Raw genomic sequence first — 18297 nt, forward strand, 5'->3', positions numbered from 1 at the left:
TTTGAGCTGCCTGTTTATTACCAAACATGTCTTCCATGTTCAGTGGCCCCCTTGGTGCTTTTGGCATTTGGCAGCTCCCAAGTTCTATCACCTTCTCTTTGGAATGTCGCAGCTCTGCAGGAGAAATGAAGTTACTGGTGTCCCTTCCAAACTTTTCAACCTCAATTTTTGTCCAGGAAATTGAGATTTTTGTCTTTGGAAGGTGAACAAGAAGCTTTGTGACTAATTCCTTTTACGCTTCCTTCAGCCTTGGTCATTTGAGTAACAGCGTCTATACCTGTGGGCAGGCAGACAGTTGTTCAGCAGGCGTGACGGCATCAGGCTAGTCTTTCTGTCCCCAGAGAGATGATCTGAGGCCTCTTCTATATGAGACAAAGGTTTTCAACTGACTCACAGGGGCAAAACAGATTAAAATGGAAAAGAGCAGCTAAGAGGAGGGTAGAAAAACATAATTTATGCCTGAACTTGACCTGCCTTATAGTGCCCTGGGTGAAGTCTAATTAAACAATATTATCTGGTAGACCTGTTTTTCTGGGCTTCCCAGGTGGCTTAGTGGTAAAGAATCTGCCTGCACATGCAAGAGACACAGGAGATGTGGGTTCGATCCCTGGGTCAGGAAGAACCCTGGAGTAGGACATGACAACCCACTCCAATATTTTTTACTGGAAAATTCCATGGACAGAGGAGCCTGGCAGGCTGCAGTCCGTATGGTAGCAAAGAGTTAGACTTGACAGAACACACGGAGCGCAGAGGTATTTGTAGTTTCTCTTTTGATTGGAACAGATTTGTACCTTCTTTTTGGACCCAAACCCAATCAGCCTTCTCAGGTATCAGAATAGTAGGACTCAATCTACGCACAGATAAACTCTATTCTATTCAGTGATAGCAAAATGGATATGGCAGAATGGTTCATCACACCATGACTTGAGAGAACCATAATTTCCCCACTGGCTACTCACAATGCCACTAGAACACTCCCAAGCCCACCCTTGGATTTTGTGGAAGGTATATGCTAGGGGCTTCCCTGGTATCTCAGCTGGTAAAGAATCTGCCTGCCATACAGGCAACCCAGGCTTGATCCCTGGGTTGCGAAGATTCCCCTGGAGAAGGGAATGGGTACCCACTCCAATATTCTCGCCTGGAGAATTCCATGGACAGAGTAGCCTGGCGGGCTATAATCCGTGGGGTCATAAAGAGTTGGACATAACTGAGAGACTTTCACTGCACTAACCTGCATAATCCACCATTTCTGAATACTATAAGAAGTGAGTTTGGAAGGATATATCTGAAGCCCTTACCCCTGCAGGCCCTCACTTGCTCACAGCTGACTTTTAACTTGCTGCTGGTTCCTGTCCCCCTGCTCTTCCTTGCCCTTGAGATTTTCCATTCCAGAAGTGAGTTCTGGCTCATTCTTTGTTAAATGATTTATCACTGTAGCCGTGAATCAAATGATTAATATTTTCTGCTGTTGTTCCTTGTTGAAATATCAAGTTCCCAAGTGCCAGCTATAGGGTTGATATCAAAAGAAGATTATAAGGGACAAGCGCATGATTTGGTTTTCAAAACTATAGAAAAGTTTTAGAAAATATTTCTTTGATACCTTTTCCAGACAAAATCGATACTTTCTAAATTTCCACAGAGGAAGGACTAAAAAGGAGTAATCGTTTGTCGCTAAGTTGTGTCCAACTCTTTGCGACCCCGTGGACTGTAGCCCACCAGGCTCCTCTGTCCCTGGGATTTCCCAGGCAAGAATACTGCAGTGGGTTGCCATTTCTTTCTCCAGGGACCTTCTTGACTCAGGGATCGAACCTGCAACTCCTGCATCTCCTGCATTACCAGGTGGATTTTTTACCGCTGAGCCACCAGGGAAGCCCAGTCATTATATAAATGATTTGAATAATAAACTCTCAGCAAGTAGATGACTATTGGTATATAGACCAGAACTATTTCAAAGTAGCAGTTGTAAACATTAACCTTTCTTTTTAATGAAGCATTAATTAAGTTTCATAATAAAAACTAAAATGACTCAGAAGTAAACTTTGGTGCATTTTTCAATCAAATGAATGCAAAATTTCAATCCCAAACTGATATCAGTAAATTTAAGAGCAATGAAACAGAGTCAGATGCTGACTGGAACCCAGGCAGTGGGAATTTAAAAAGTACCAGACTGCTTTCCCCATGTATCTCCCAGCCCTGCTAAGAGATCATTCATCTCAGGAACCTGCCATCTGCAGAGGTTCCACAAAAGCTGCCTAAAAAATAAAGCAACAGAGTACAGCATGGGGCCCTGGCACTACAAATCTCAGGTTTCTTACTTTGAAGAAGTCATTTAGATTCCCAAAGCTTGTGTTTTCCTCATTGGTAAAATGGGAATAATGAAACTGTCTGCCTTAAGCTTTGTTTTAAGGATTAAATGAGATCATTCGTCTAAAGTGCTCCTTTAGCAAAATGTCAGACACACATTAATTCCTTATTAAGGGTTAGCCACTACTAGAACTACCAAAACAACCCCCTAAAATGAAAACAAACACTTTTGAGACATTGTTGAGTGTATCTATTTTATAAAATGTTTTAAATATCACTATATTTTAAGAGCTTTCAATTATGTAATGAGTTTTTTTTTTTACTTGGAGAATAAGTGCTTTACAATGTTGTGTTGATTTCTGCCATACATCATGGATCAGCCATAAGTGTGTGTGTGTGTGTATCCCCCCCTCTCTTTAGCCTTCCTATCACATACCCCCACCCCTCTAGACCATCACAGAGTGATAACACCTTTATAAAATTACATTTCAAAAAAATTGAAAATTCCATAAGTGATATTTTCTTCAACATAATTGATTAAACACTGAATACATTGTACTGGGCTCTGCAGGGAATACAAATTAATCATATAGGATTTTTTTTTACTCCAAAGGGTTTATAATCATTTTGTGAAACTTCACCAACCTCTGAAAAATTAGAGGCTACAAAATAGGGTTGACTTAAGTACCCTTATAGTGTTTCTAAAATCTCAGCAGCATTTGGGCCAGTTGTTAATGTACCTCTCTAACAAATGTATCAGAGATGTTTCTTAATATAAGAAAATAGGAAAAAGTTGAAGCAGCTTCTCTGAGTGTCATTTAGTTTACAAGGAATCATTCACTTCTGACCATGTACAGGTGATCATGTCGTTATGCAAAAAAAAGTTTTTTAACATTGCATTAGAGATACCAATTGTAGACTCACTGCTTTTTCAAGTTCAGAAAGTCAGTGTTTGCTCTGTAAGCCCTGGCTTAATAGAACATGGTCAGTCAATAAAGACTTCCTCTTCACTCATGTCTCTGTGACATTTACATCAGCTTTATTTACCCCAAAGTCTATCACAACCAGATTTAACTTTCTTTTTTTTTTTTTTTGATCTGAACTGTAGTACAAAGGGCGCATAGCAATTTGACTGGCTAGCATGAAAAAAATCTTCATTTGCTTATCCTAACTTAAAAATAATCCTTACATTTAAATGGTGTATTTGAAATGACTCAGAGAGTCCCGAAACCAACAAAATATCACATATTTACTGCTCTGTGTTTCTCTCTCTTTGTCAGACGATCACCCATGTGCAACCAACCATCCATCAACAAAGCCAGCCTAACAGGTAAGAAAGATCTGGGAGATTATTCTTTTCACGTCTAGGAAAAAAGCATATTTTCCAAGATTCCACCTAATTATTATAGTACAGTTTTTTCCGCAGTTTTAAAGTATTTAAGAAATTAATCCTTTCCTCTTTATCATATCATTTCTCTCATTGATCTCACAAGCTGTCCATTTTAAGCTATTGGTAAAACTTAACTAATGTGCCTTTTTTTAAAAAAAAAACAAGTTAAATTTGTACTCTTACTCAGCTGAGTGTTGCTCATTTATATCTTGAGAGGTAGCATTACCTTGAAAGTGTTGACCAAGTTGTTTCTGAGCTTGTGTTATCATCATATTGTTAATATATGCTAGTTTGGTTTAATGAAAGTCAAAACATAAATAAAAGTTAGCTTCTTGCTTAATCAATACCCCAGTTATGTATAGGAAGGAACACTATTCCAATACTCCCACTTTGGACCCACAGAGTTGAGATTTAATTCAGTTTGGGAGAGGAGAGAAGAAGTAATTATATAATAGCTGAAAGTTCAATGAGATCAAAAGAACAGATGTTTGGGGAAGAGAAGTGGTTGGAAGGATGAAGGGTGTAAAGGGCAGAAGAATAAAATTACTCCAAATCCTATTAGTCTATTTTAGACATGGGGCTTGACCTCAGCTGAGCCAAAAACAGAGCAAATGATCTCATTTTGCTGAACCTGAAACCACATTTGAACTCATTTAATCATTTCTTGAAACTCCAATTGATTCATTAAAATAATTGCCTGGAGAAGAAAACCTATGTTTTCTAAAATTATTACCAGAAGACAATTAACATATTCTCCAAACTAGACCCACACTTCACTTGATTCAAGTGTCTTCCTTGGACTCCAGCTCATAAGATGCAGAGGAGCTCATTATTATGTTATTAGTGACTATACTTTGCTTGAAAGTTAACTTCATCATGTCCAGTCAGGACCTTTCAGTTGGGCTCATTTGTGGTCATCACATCAAAGTGATTCTGGAATAGTTGTTAATGTTGGTCTTTCCTGAATGTCTTTCAAATAGACTTGCGTTCTGTTGACTATTACATTATTGGTTATCTTTACCATGTTTATCTTTCAAGATCTTATTGGTGATGATTTTCAGCTGGCATTTCATAGTCTATGTTTGGTTTACCTGTTTTATTCTTGCTATTGGTCAAGAGATGAACAATAATTGAAATTCCAATACATTAAAGTAAATTCTTTGAGTAAGAAATTTCTTCTTCAGAGACCACAATTTAATATGAGAGCCCAAACGTACCCGGCGCCTCTAATGAGAGACACCATGGTTCCCAGCCTTGCTCCCAGCACTAGACCTGAGCCCCCTTCACCTTTGCAATAAACGAGACGGCTGACTAGCAGTTTGTACAGAACTCAGTGCTATTTTGGTCCCTGAAAGCTCCTGTAGCTTGAGGTTCCACATGAGCCAGCCCCCCAGAGCATCCTCCCAGAAGAGCAGCTGCAGGTACCAATGGAAGCTATTGTGTCCACCAAGAGGTGGTGGGTGCTACATGGTCAGGGCAGCTTACTGACCATCATGGCAGGCATCTGGCACTGATTAAAGAGAGAGCAGTCCACTCAGAAGGCACAGAAGTGGTCTTAAATACATAAGAGGCCCCATAGAAGATCCCAAATGTTTTCACTTAGTGCTAAAGCCTGGAGCAATACCAGAGCAAACTGTGGGGTCATGGATATCTGGGTATCAAGGTTAATATGGCCTCATTTGTACCCACATGATCTTGACCTGGGGCTGTGGGCTATAGAAATATCTACGAAAGGAGACTAATTAACTGTCATTAAGTGCTTCGTGCAGTTGTATTCATCACAGAGCACAACAGGAAATTAACTGGCTAGCAAATGGAAGCCTTTTTCCTTGCCCAAGCATAGCAAACTAAGGTGAAAAAGTTGAATGAGGGGGTAGGGGAATAAAGGCAACAGCAAGGGACATTCTCTCTGAGTTCATTCTGAAAGAGTGGGCCCTTAAAAATATAAATCATGAGGCTTCACTAGAAGACAAGACACAGGGGGAAGGTGGTGCTTGTGAATTTCCTCCCTCAGTGGCATGGGAGCTGACTCCAAGTTCACTCCCTGGTGGGGATAAAGAAGGGTGTTAAACAGTCAGTGCGGCAACCTTGAAGGTGAACTTGGCCTTCTTGGAAATTATTCATGGGTTCTAGAGGAACAGTGTAGTCCTCTATGCGGTTAAGTTCATGGTTGATCCAAAAGGCCCTGTTGGTGCACAGAACCTTTGGAGAGCACCTCCATAGAACATCACTGATGGGGCACTCTTGGAGTTGTGTGTGATTTTGTAGGGGAGGAAGGGGCTTCTCTGAATATCCAGAATCCAAATCACATTCTGTCATGATAGCTGTGTGGCCCTGGGCAGGTTATGTACCCTTTTTCTGCCTGTTTTCCCATTTACAGAACAATGATCGTATTTTATATAGTTGTTGCCAAATAAATGAGTGCATGTGTGCAATCCTCTCAGCATAGAAAAAGCACTCAATACATCATTTCATTTTCTTTTCTTGTTTTTATGTGGTTTTTGTGTCTAGCGTTCATTCTGTATGAACTAGGGGAGATGGAAGGAAAATTAAGTCTCCATAAATCAACTTCTTGAGTTTTAAAAATGTTTTAACTCTCTCTATATGTCACATTGTTCTTTCTAAAACTTTCTCACATAGAACTGAAAACACTCCTTTCCCCCTTGGAGGTTATTCCATTTTACATGAGTTAAAGTTGGAAAAGTTTGGTTTTATATCATTAGGGATGAAGCATGTTAGTTGCCAGATTTTATTGCTCTACATAGCAGGTAAATACATAGCTCTACATCAGTGTAACAGTGAAAAAAAATAATAAAACTTCCAAATGTTCATTTAGAAAAGAGCCTTCCTACTGAAGAGCTATTTGTTCTTCAGTGTGGTATAACAGAAAGATGACGTGTGACTTTTTGGGCCTGAATGCAAACCTTGTCTCTCTCATTAGTTTTATTCCCTCATTGGAAGAATGGAGATAGGAGTTCATAATTCTTGGTGATGTTACAGGAATTCAAGGAGATAAGCTAGATGAGGAACAGAAGCCTGTCATGAGTATTTCACCAAGTTTTCTTCCTACATCCCTACTCTGTGCCTGACATTTTTTTGTTCTTGATCCTAAAGCTAATTTAAAAACTGGTAGTGTAGAGAAGAAGGACATTGATGATCAGCTTTACTTGTGTGTTTAATTTGTGATTTTGTTTGCAAACAGTAGTGATAGCACATCTTTAGGAATCCCTATACTTCATGCAGAGCTTGGTGGTAAAGAATCTATCTGCAATGCAGGAGACCCGGGTTCCAAACCCTGGGTTAGGAAGATGCCTTGGGGGAGGAAATGGCAACCCACTCCATTATTCTTGCCTGGAAAATCCCATGGACAGAGGAACCTGGTGGGCTATAGTCCATAGGGTCGCAAAGAGTAGGACATGACTGACTGACTGAGCACACATACACATACTTAGTGCAAGGCTCACGTGCGTAGGTCCTTAGCTGAGAGTGAAGAGCAGAACTAAAGAGTGTGTTGAAACATGAGAGGGCAGCAGAGAGTCAGAGCTGCCCAAGCTATACCTTTGTTGTGACATTGAGCCCTGGTTTTGGTATAGAGCCTTGTGTTTGAGGACACGGTTAGTTCTTTTGAGCATTTCATTTTCAAACGAAGCTAACTCAAGAAAAATGATCCACGGCCATCTCATGAGAGCTTGTCACATCTTGACAATATCTCTTTACAGTGTTTGTAATTTCCATATTTTCTGTCCCTCTGATAGTCGCTCAGTTGTGTCAGACTCTGTGACTCCATGGACTGTAGCCCACCTGGCTCCTCTGTCCATGGAATTCTCCAGGCAAGAATACTGGAGTGGATTGCCCTGCCCGCATCCAGGGGATCTTCCTGAGGGATCTAACCTGGGTCTCCTGCATTGCAGGCAGATTCTTTACCTTCTGAGCCACCAGGGAAGCTTTTTTAATCATATTTAAATTGAGGATCTTCATGGTGAGAATGTAACTGAGAGAAAATGCGTTTAAAGTTCTCTATTTTAAAAATGAGAAAATTGAGTCCTAGTGAGAAAAAATGCTACTTAGAAGCAGAACTGAGAATAAATGCAAGACCCCTTTTTCCCAAGTTATACCCTTATAAAACTATGAGTGAAATTAGGGTAGCCTTTTGACCCCACCATGAAGTGTATGTTTTGGAGAAAGTAAAAGAAATCTTAAAGGATATTGATTTCTGGGTAATAGATACATTATTGTTTTGTTTTGTATATGGACTCAAAAATTAAAATTACACTGTCCCAATTTCTCACTGAACAGGTCTTTATATTTAGAGCTGTTTTTATTATTTCCACAGATTATATCCTAAAGACCTTCAGATAAATAAAGGTTGGCCGACTACGGAGAAAATACAAGTTCTTCTATTGAAGCAATAAAACTAGTAAAATTACCTACCAGCTACCTGTAGAGGGAGACACATAATTCAGGGACAAGCATAAAATAATACAAAAGTAGATTTAGTCCAAAATTTTGGTATACCTCCACTCATATTTTTTACCCTGAATATCCATAACTCCTTTTTTAAAAGTGTATTTTCAATAGAATTTAATTAGTTGTTTAAGCAGAGAATTTAAAAAAGTAAACTATTCAAATATACTGGTCAAAACACAATGAGAAGAAACTTAATTTTGTTTGTTTAGTGTTCTTCAAAAGCACAAAACAATTTCTAAAATTCATTGAAGGAAAAAAAAGATTTTTAACTGGAACAATTATTTTGCTATTATCTGGACATATCATTTAACACTTTGTGCTTGCTAAAGAAAGAAAACTAAACAGCTATTTTATGGTGACAGTACTAGTGACTTATATGTAGGTTTGCCTTTTAAATCTCTGTGTGTATATAATAAAAACAACTAGTGTATGTGATGTAAAAAAAAGATACATATATATCTTTTTACATTATAAGCGTTCTAAGTCGCTTCCGTTGTATCTGACCGTTTGCGACTCCATGGACTATAGCCCCCTAAGCTCCTCTCTCTGTGGGATTCTCCAGGCAAGAATGCTAGAGTGGGTTTCCTCACCGTCCTCCAAGGGATCTTCCTGACCCAGGGATAGAATCCGTGTCTCTTATGTCTCCTGCATTGGCAGGGCGGGGGGGGGGGGATGCGGTTCTTTACCAGTAGGGCCACTGTATGTGTATATAAAATAGATAGTAGTTGGAAGTAAGAGCTGCTGAAGAAGGGGAAAGAGACCTTGGTGAGAGAGATATATAAGGTCTGAGGGGACACTGAACTAAAAACATGCCTTTAGACAGAATGGGTGGGGGGATGAAGACCCAGCTGTTGCCATGGAAATCTCACCCTCCTCATCAGCCACTGGCAGGAACTGGCTTCATATGCAGCTCTTTTTTCCCTTTCTTTTAATAAGAGCAAAGATAGTGGCAACACTTTAATGATTACAGAGAACGAGTGCACAGTAAGCTTTCTTAGGAATGTGATTGAGGGATGCTGAGAACACAGTATGTTTAATAGCTTTAATAAAAAATTAATACAGATTGTGTATGTGAGTGTTAGCCATTGGTTTTGAGGCGGAGTTTTTTTGCTAGTTTTACTTTTATATTTGATGCATCTGATGAGTGTGGAATATTCTAAATTTTTGAGCCAGTGGAATTTACTTTTAGAAAAATCCCCACATTAAAAAACCTTTCCAGGAAAAACACTGAACTAAAAGATTTGCTTAAGGGCATGGAGTATGACTACTTATTACTTAAATTTACGATCTTTTAGAGGAGTCAGAATCTGTTTCCTTCCTTAAAGCTAACTTGTTTTACCTTCTTATGCTTTCATTTAGATAAGTCGAGCTAGCTCTACTAATTTGTAAAAAGACCAGGTCTAACAATCACTTTTTAGTCAGAAATTGAGAAAATGGAGAGATCACAACAGACAACACTGAAATACAAAGGATCATAAGAGACTACTACCAGCAGCTCTATGCCAATAAAATGGACAACTTGGATGAAATGAACAAATTCTTAGAAAAGTATAACTTTCCAAAACTGAACCAGGAAGAAATAGAAGATCTTAACAGACCCATCACAGGCAAGGAAATCGAAAGTGTAATCAAAAATCTTCCAGCAAACAAAAGCCCAGGACCAGATGGCTTCACAGCTGAATTCTACCAAAAATTTAAAGAAGAGCTAACACCTACCTTACTCAAACTCTTCCAGAAAATTGCAGAAGAAGGTAAACTTCCAAACTCATTCTATGAGGCCACCATCACCCTAATTCCAAAACCAGACAAAGATGCCACAAAAAAAGAAAACTACAGGCCAATATCACTGATGAACATAGATGCAAAAATCCTTAACAAAATTCTAGCAAACAGAATCCAACAACATATTAAAAAAATCATACACCACGACCAAGTGGGCTTTATCCCAGGAATGCAAGGATTCTTCAATATCCGCAAATCAATCAACGTAATACACCACATTAACAAATTGAAAGATAAAAACCATATGATTATCTCAATAGATGCAGAGAAAGCCTTTGACAAAATTCAACACTCATTTATGATTAAAACTCTCCAAAAAGCAGGAATAGAAGGAACATACCTCAACATTATAAAAGCCATATATGACAAACCCACAGCAAGCATCACCCTCAATGGTGAAAAATTGAAAGCATTCCCCCTGAAATCAGGAACAAGACAAGGGTGCCCACTGTCACCACTACTGTTCAACATAGTGTTGGAAGTTCTGGCCACAGCAATCAGAGCAGAAAAAGAAGTAAAAGGAATCCAGATAGGAAAAGAAGAAGTGAAACTCTCACTGTTTGCAGATGACATGATCCTCTACATAGAAAACCCTAAAGACTCTACCAGAAAATTACTAGAACTAATCAATGAATATAGTAAAGTTGCAGGATATAAAATTAACACACAGAAATCCCTTGCATTCCTATATACTAACAATGAGAAAACAGAAAGAGAAATTAAGGAAACAATACCATTCACCATTGCAACAAAAAGAATAAAATACTTAGGAGTATATCTACCTAAAGAAACAAAAGACCTATACATAGAAAACTATAAAACACTGATGAAAGAAATCAAAGAGGACACAAACAGATGGAGAAACATACCGTGTTCATGGATTGGAAGAATCAATATTGTCAAAATGGCTATTCTACCCAAAGCAATCTATAGATTCAATGCAATCCCTATCAAGCTACCAACGGTATTTTTCACAGAACTAGACCAAAGAATTTCACAATTTGTATGGAAATACAAAAAACCTCGAATAGCCAAAGTAATCTTGAGAAAGAAGAATGGAACTGGAGGAATCAACCTGCCTGACTTCAGACTCTACTACAAAGCCACAGTCATCAAGACAGTATGGTACTGGCACAAAGACAGAAATATAGATCAATGGAACAGAATAGAAAGCCCAGAGATAAATCCACGAACCTATGGACACCTTATCTTTGACAAAGGAGGCAAGGATATACAATGGAAAAAAGACAACCTCTTTAACAAGTGGTGCTGGGAAAACTGGTCAACCACTTGTAAAAGAATGAAACTAGAACACTTTCTAACACCATACACAAAAATAAACTCAAAATGGATTAAAGATCTAAATGTAAGACCAGAAACTATAAAACTCCTAGAGGAGAACATAGGCAAAACACTCTCTGACATAAATCACAGCAAGATCCTCTATGACCCACCTCCCAGAATATTGGAAATAAAAGCAAAACTAAACAAATGGGATCTAATGAAACTTAAAAGCTTTTGCACTACAAAGGAAACTATAAGTAAGGTGAAAAGACAGCCGTCAGATTGGGAGAAAATAATAGCAAATGAAGAAACAGACAAAGGATTAATCTCAAAAATATACAAGCAACTCCTGAAGCTCAATTCCAGAAAAATAAATGACCCAATCAAAAAATGGGCCAAAGAACTAAACAGACATTTCTCCAAAGAAGACATACAGATGGCTAACAAACACATGAAAAGGTGCTCAACATCACTCATTATTAGAGAAATGCAAATCAAAACCACAATGAGGTACCATTACACGCCAGTCAGGATGGCTGCTATCCAAAAGACTACAAGCAATAAATGCTGGAGAGGGTGTGGAGAAAAGGGAACCCTCTTACACTGTTGGTGGGAATGCAAACTAGTACAGCCGCTATGGAAAACAGTGTGGACATTCCTTAAAAAACTGGAAATAGAACTGCCATATGACCCAGCAATCCCACTTTTGGGCATACACACTGAGGAAACCAGATCTGAAAGAGACACGTGCACCCCAATGTTCATTGCAGCACTGTTTATAATAGCCAGGACATGGAAGCAACCTAGATGCCCATCAGCAGATGAATGGATAAGGAAGCTGTGGTACATATACACCATGGAATATTACTCAGCTGTCAAAAAGAATTCATTTGAATCAGTCCTAATGAGATGGATGAAACTGGAGCCCATTATACAGAGTGAAGTAAGCCAGAAAGATAAAGAACATTACAGCATACTAACACATATATATGGAATTTAGAAAGATGGTAATGATAACCCTATATGCAAAACAGAAAAAGAGACACAGAAATACAGAACAGACTTTTGAACTCTGTGGGAGAATGTGAGGGTGGGATGTTTCAAAAGAACAGCATGTATACTATCTATGGTGAAACAGATCACCAGCCCAGGTGGGATGCATGAGACAAGTGCTCGGGCCTGGTGCACTGGGAAGACCCAGAGGAGTCGGGTGGAGAGGGAGGTGGGAGGGGGGATCGGGATGGGGAATAAGTGTAAATCTATGGCTGATTCATATCAATGTATGACAAAACCCACTGAAATGTTGTGAAGTAATTAGCCTCCAACTAATAAAAAAATTTAAAAAAAAAAAAAAAAAAGAAATTGATTTCAGTTATATTTGGTTTCCTAACAGTGAGAAAACCAGTGAAAATGGGAAAATATAATTTAATTGTATCTCTATTGACTGAATGTCTGCTCTGGGTATTTTGTTATAATTTTAACTGAAGCAATTAAATGAAACTGCATATTCATTGAGTCAGAACAGCAAAAAGATTATGAGTGAAACCATTGAGGCTGAAAACCCAGCTTTCCTCTAACTAACTATGTAATCTTCATCAGCTTACTTAAATTCTCAAAGTTTTCATTTCCTCATCAGTAAATTCTAAGTCAGTGATTAGCATAGTGGTTGGTACCCAGAATGTACTCAACAAATGCAGACTATCATTATTGCTTTAATTTATTATTATTATTATTATGCATTTCATCAACAAATATTTTCTGTGCACCTTATATGTGGCATGCAATGAGGTAGGTGTTGGAAATAAAAAGAGTAAAATGTGACTTCTGGCTTCACAGAAGTCACATGGGGGGGCAGAAGGGAACCATGAATAATTAATTACAAGCTAAGTGTCACCATTGAAGCAAGTTCACATACTTATATGTATTTGAAGGAGCAGGCAAGTGACTTTACCTGGGGGAAACTCCCTGCTAAACTTTGAAAAGTATGGAGTTCTCCAAATTCTGGGTAATGGTGAAGGACAGGGAAGCCTGGTGTGCTGCAGTCCATGGGGTTGCTAAGAGCCGGGCACAACTTAACAACTGAACAACGACCTCATGCTAAAGGATCAACAACAGTGAGATATGGAAGCATGGAGTGCAGGTCCAGCTCAGGAGACTGGGACAGTAAGGAACAAAAAGAGCTGAAAGTGAATGGGAGCAACAGAACAGGAGTCTCTGAGAGGAGATTAAGGCAGTAGCATGAAGAGCCTTGGAAGCCAGCGTAACAGTGGACTTTATTTTATGAGCAATGGAAAGTCATCAGTCATTTCTAAGTGGAGGACCAAGCATGTATGTTAGAATGACAGTGTTGGAAGCTGCAGAGAAAACGGATTGAAAGGAAGACAGACAAGAGGCAGCCTCATACTCACCCGACAGCCACTCTAGACCAAGTGCACATTGGAGATCATGTGGATCCAAACTGGGGTGGGTGTGCTGGGGATGGAGAGGAGGAGATGGATTCACAGCTCTTTGCAGAGATTTGAGAAATCTTGGTATTTGATTAGATTGAGGAGTGAGAAAAGAGAAAAATGAATACACACAGGCATTCACCACACCATTTTGCATTTGTATGAGAGACTGAAAACAACCCAAGTGCTCAGTAATATGTGAGTTCTATTTAGGTATTAATAGTTCTGTAATAAAAAATGTTAAATGACTTCTTGATGAGAAAAAATTGATAATGTAGAAAAATGCACTTAAAGAATATATGTTAAATTGCTAAGTGAGCAATGGGCACCCATTTCATCCTTTTTAATTATATATGTTGGGTTTAGTTTAAGACATTTTTGCATGTTGACTAGTAAGTAGCAAAGGCAGATAGCAGTACCACTGTATATAGAATCTGGTGACAAACTTGTAAGTATCTCTCAAATCACAGGCTTCTGTTTGCCTGTCCTCGATGGAAAAAGTACAGATGAGACACTGCCAAATGTTCTTTCAATATTGTTGTGCCACAGTGAGCACTCACTGTATATTCAAATAATAATATCCCTCAGATAGGGCAGCACTCTGCCCAGTGGTTGTTGAGCCTATGACAAGACAATTCTGTTATTCTCCAGTTGATGAGAAAAGCTACCATGAAAATAGAAGAGTTAAAGTCACTAACGTCCCCTTCAGTCTGTATCCCTTCCTCACCACCTTGAGTTAGAAAAGCACGGTGCTTCCCAAACCTGCCTGATCTAAGGAACCCGTAAGGGATATTTAAAAATAAATGCAAAAAGACAAGTTCCAGGACAGTCCAGAACAGAATCTTTGGGGTAAGGCTTGGGAATCTATATTCAAGTGCCCCAAATGAACAAATCAGCCAAATTTGGGAGAATAGTCGGATACTGAATGAAGTAGGAGAGAGTGCTGCTCTGAATGGTGTTGCCATTGAGTTGCTGGAAAGTTGTTGGAAAATCATTGACTCTCTGGAAAATGTGAACAGTGATATGCACACCTCCATCCAACAGACAGTGCAGCCTAAGATAAACAAGATAATATGTGTGAGATGCTTTGTGATTGGCAGAAGGAAATACAAGGTGACATTATTATCTGTGCCATCCTCGTCATCACGGTCGTCATCATCTGGGCCATCATCCCTGTTATCTCTCCAAATGTATGCAGATTTTAATTAGGCCAGCTTGTCCCTCTCCTCGAAGAAAATGAAGTATCTTGTCCATGTTTGTGTATGAGGGTGGGAGTGAGTTTGGGAAATGTTATGTTTAGTTACTGTATTCTTTTCTTCTCAGACACTACACAGTCTCCCTTAAAAAAAAAAAAAAAAAAGAAAGAACAGCAAAACTGCATTCTTAAGTCACTCCCTTTATACACAAAGGGCTTCCCACCCATGTATGCCTTAAAGCATGTTCCCCTAGGCACACTTAGAAATACAAGACTGTGGTGGGGCAAAACAATGAAAATTCCTCTGGGTCCAATTTCCCAAATTTTTCTAGTTAAGTGTTACACTGAATTATTTAACTCTATGAATAGTGAGGATTTCACTCAGAGCATTCTTTCTTTCACTAATCAGAAAAAATTTTTAATTGGATCTATTAATACTAATATTAATAAAAATTAAAATTTTCTGATATGTGATATGTATTAAAGACTCCACATGCATAATCTATTTTAAATCTTATGATAATTCAATAGATAGCTTCAAATGACAAAGTGTAAGTTAAGTCTGGGGCTTCCCAGGTAGCTCAGTGGTAAAGAATTCCCCTGCCAATGCTGGAGCTACAGGAGATGCTGGTTCAATGCCTGAGTTGGGAAGCTCCCCTGGAGTAGGAAATGGCAACTCACTTCAGTATTCTTGCCTGGGAAATCCCATGAACAGAGGAGCCTGGTGGGCTACAGTCCATGGGGTCCCAAAGAGTCAGAGTCAGACAGGACTTAGCGACTAAGCACGCATACACAGATTGTCTGACTCAAAGACAGAAGCTAAAGCCTTCCCTCCCTTAAAATGTATTGATCCATGCACAGAAACACAATCTGCTGTCATCTTCTCCCCGAAGTAACTCTTCCCTTCTTTTCTGTTTTTTAGAGAAGAGAGAGTAGAAAAGGATCCTGTGTTGTCTCTTACTGAATCTGTATGAGTGGAGGGTAGGACAGAGGAGAGATTAGATCTGTGGATACAGAACAACCCTTTAGGAAACCCTAAGAGGTCAGTTATAAGCTAAGGAAAAGATTCCTTCTTGCGAGGTAGAATTCCTCAAGCTTTCTTCATTCCCCCCAGTTCTCTTCCTGACTCCTCTGAAGTGCCTGTTGTCACAACACCCCAGGAAGGCGCATCAAGAAGGAGAGGACCCCTTGGGGTGTGTGAGCAGTGAGGCAGACCGAAGATGTCTGCAATTTCAGGACAGGGCAGTGCTTGAGCCTCTGCACTCACCTTGCTTCTCAGGCCACTCACTGTTAACGCTTGAGATGACATGTTCTACCATAAGGTGATATTCATCTTCTCTTTGCATTGTAGACTCAAAGTGAGCTCTTCACCTCCCTTATCATTTTCTTGAGTACCGTTTCTAGCCATGACATTCCCTAGATATCTGTACCCCAAAGGCAATTCCTCTAGGTATTTCTGATGTCTGCATATCCAGTGCTTTTTTCGTGTGCCCTCTTCCTTTTTGTGGTTCTTTTTTGGCATTGTTGGTGCTCTAAAAGTATTTCTAATTCTGTGTTCAGCGTGTCTGGCAAAACAAATGGGTGCTCACGTCTTTCCCCCCCACCTACCCCCCCCCCCCCCCGGGTATGTTTCTGATATTTGCATATTGCTCACTGGATTGTCCACATGCAGAACTTCGTTAATGGATCTGCTCCTTCATCAGTCACGTGGATGTGAAGGACTGTGCTTGGTCTCTCAGGACCCAGTTAAGCATAAAATACCTCCACTGAAATTTATGACCATTTTTCTAGAGTTTTGTGGAATTTTAAAAAGGTAAAATATGTTCTATGGAATGACAGAGGGAGTTAAGTAAATACAAACCCAGAGGGTTTGTAAATAAGTAGATGGATGGGTGGGTGAAATAAGGAAAGAAGGAAAAAAAGGGAGGGAAGAGGAAATGGGTCAGGCTGAGATCCTTTGTTGAGAGAGCCAGGAAGCTGTCTACTCTGTGATTTAGCTTAGAGACTGGAAAGGGTCTAGAGAACTACTTGAGGAACTTACGGAAAACTTAGCAACACAACACAAGTGAGTTAGAGGGATGAGAGGGTAAAAGAAAGATTTTCTGAATCACCAGGGAAGAAAATAACAAAGAACAGGTTGGGGAGTAGAGACCCCAGTTGAGGAAGAGGTGAGCATCTCTAAGATGTGTCTTGGGTCACTGTGCACAGACTGTGCTCTTTAATTACAATTGTTTATGTAGTTAGAAATAGATCTAGGTTTTCTCTTCCAAGAAGTTTTTATTTTGAAAAAAAAACCCAAGTGCTGTGTTTTGTTTGCTTCTTTGATGTGCAATTCACAACCTACACAGAGGAAGAAGAGCAGGGCTCTGAAGTTGAGAGATCTGGATTTCATTGCTAGCTCTCTGGCTCACCTACCTTGTGACCTTGGAAGAGTTACTCAAATGTCCTGAATCTTTTCTGTTAAAAGTATTGAATAATAACGATAGTGATAGTAATATTACATTTCTGATTTTGAAGCATATAGAAGATAATGCATGTAAACATTATGTCAGACTGTCTAGTTGTATTATTCATGTTGATCCTCAAAGTGATCATCTTTGAACATTGTATATGTTTTTTGCCCTGCAGCCATTGATAAAAGCATTTGGGGAATGGCTCTGGAGACATTCTATGGGCCATGCAAGAAAAAAGCTGTCTCCTTGGTTTACCGCCATGCTTCACTACTGACCAAAAATATTAATTCCAATGTGATTACCAACCTTATCTCACCAAATAAGATATCATATTAGCCTGGATGAAGCTAATTCTAAAAAGGTAGCCACTCCAAGGGGTAAGACAATATTGAGGCATTTGAGAGAAATATTATAATATGGACTCTGAAGGTGATGCCAAGACAGAGTTTCCTAGAATTGTTAAGAGTGATGGCAATATATGAAATAAGTATATATATAGGGAGTTAACAGTGGTCTCATCTCTAGGGGTTCTTTTTTATTCTTCAGCCACACCTCATAGGGTCTGTGTTTCTTTAGATCCTCACAGCCAGGATCCATTCATGGAAGCTGCTGAACGTGCCAGAGATAGAGGAGAGGGCTGGTGTGTCCCAGCCCACTGGCTGTGGAGGGCTCATTCCTCATCATTTCCCCAAAAAGGGCAGCAGAGGAAATGCACATGGCATTTCTCACTGCCTCTGTTCAGTTATTACCAGGCACCTACAGAGCTTCAGCATCCTGTTCTTTGAAGATTCCATACAATCCTCTCCTAAGCTGGCTTATAACCTCCTCTTCTATGATCATGTATCAGCAGCGATCCTCTGGTTGCAAGATAAAAACCAATTCTGCTCACTTAATAAGCCACGTGTGATTTAATAGAAGAATATTAGGAGAATCCCCAGTTTCCTGAGAACTGTTGGGGAGGCTAAACGATCAGGG

The 18297-nt window shown here is 39.4% G+C and overlaps 1 protein-coding gene across 9 annotated transcripts in view; it reads left to right on the forward strand.

The window, feature by feature from the left end:
- The window catches only part of PDE4D (phosphodiesterase 4D), a 1564000-nt gene that overhangs the window by 1363763 nt on the left and 181940 nt on the right, over positions 1-18297 (forward strand). For all 9 annotated transcript variants that reach the window (XM_043887126.1, XM_043887128.1, XM_043887124.1 and 6 more), the window contains one exon: positions 3585-3634. In XM_043887126.1, the coding sequence (XP_043743061.1) occupies positions 3585-3634 (50 nt within the window). The remainder of the gene's footprint in view (positions 1-3584; positions 3635-18297) is intronic.

This window comes from Cervus elaphus, chromosome 25 (genome assembly GCF_910594005.1).
Source record: "Cervus elaphus chromosome 25, mCerEla1.1, whole genome shotgun sequence".
NCBI classification, from domain to species: Eukaryota; Metazoa; Chordata; class Mammalia; order Artiodactyla; family Cervidae; genus Cervus; species Cervus elaphus.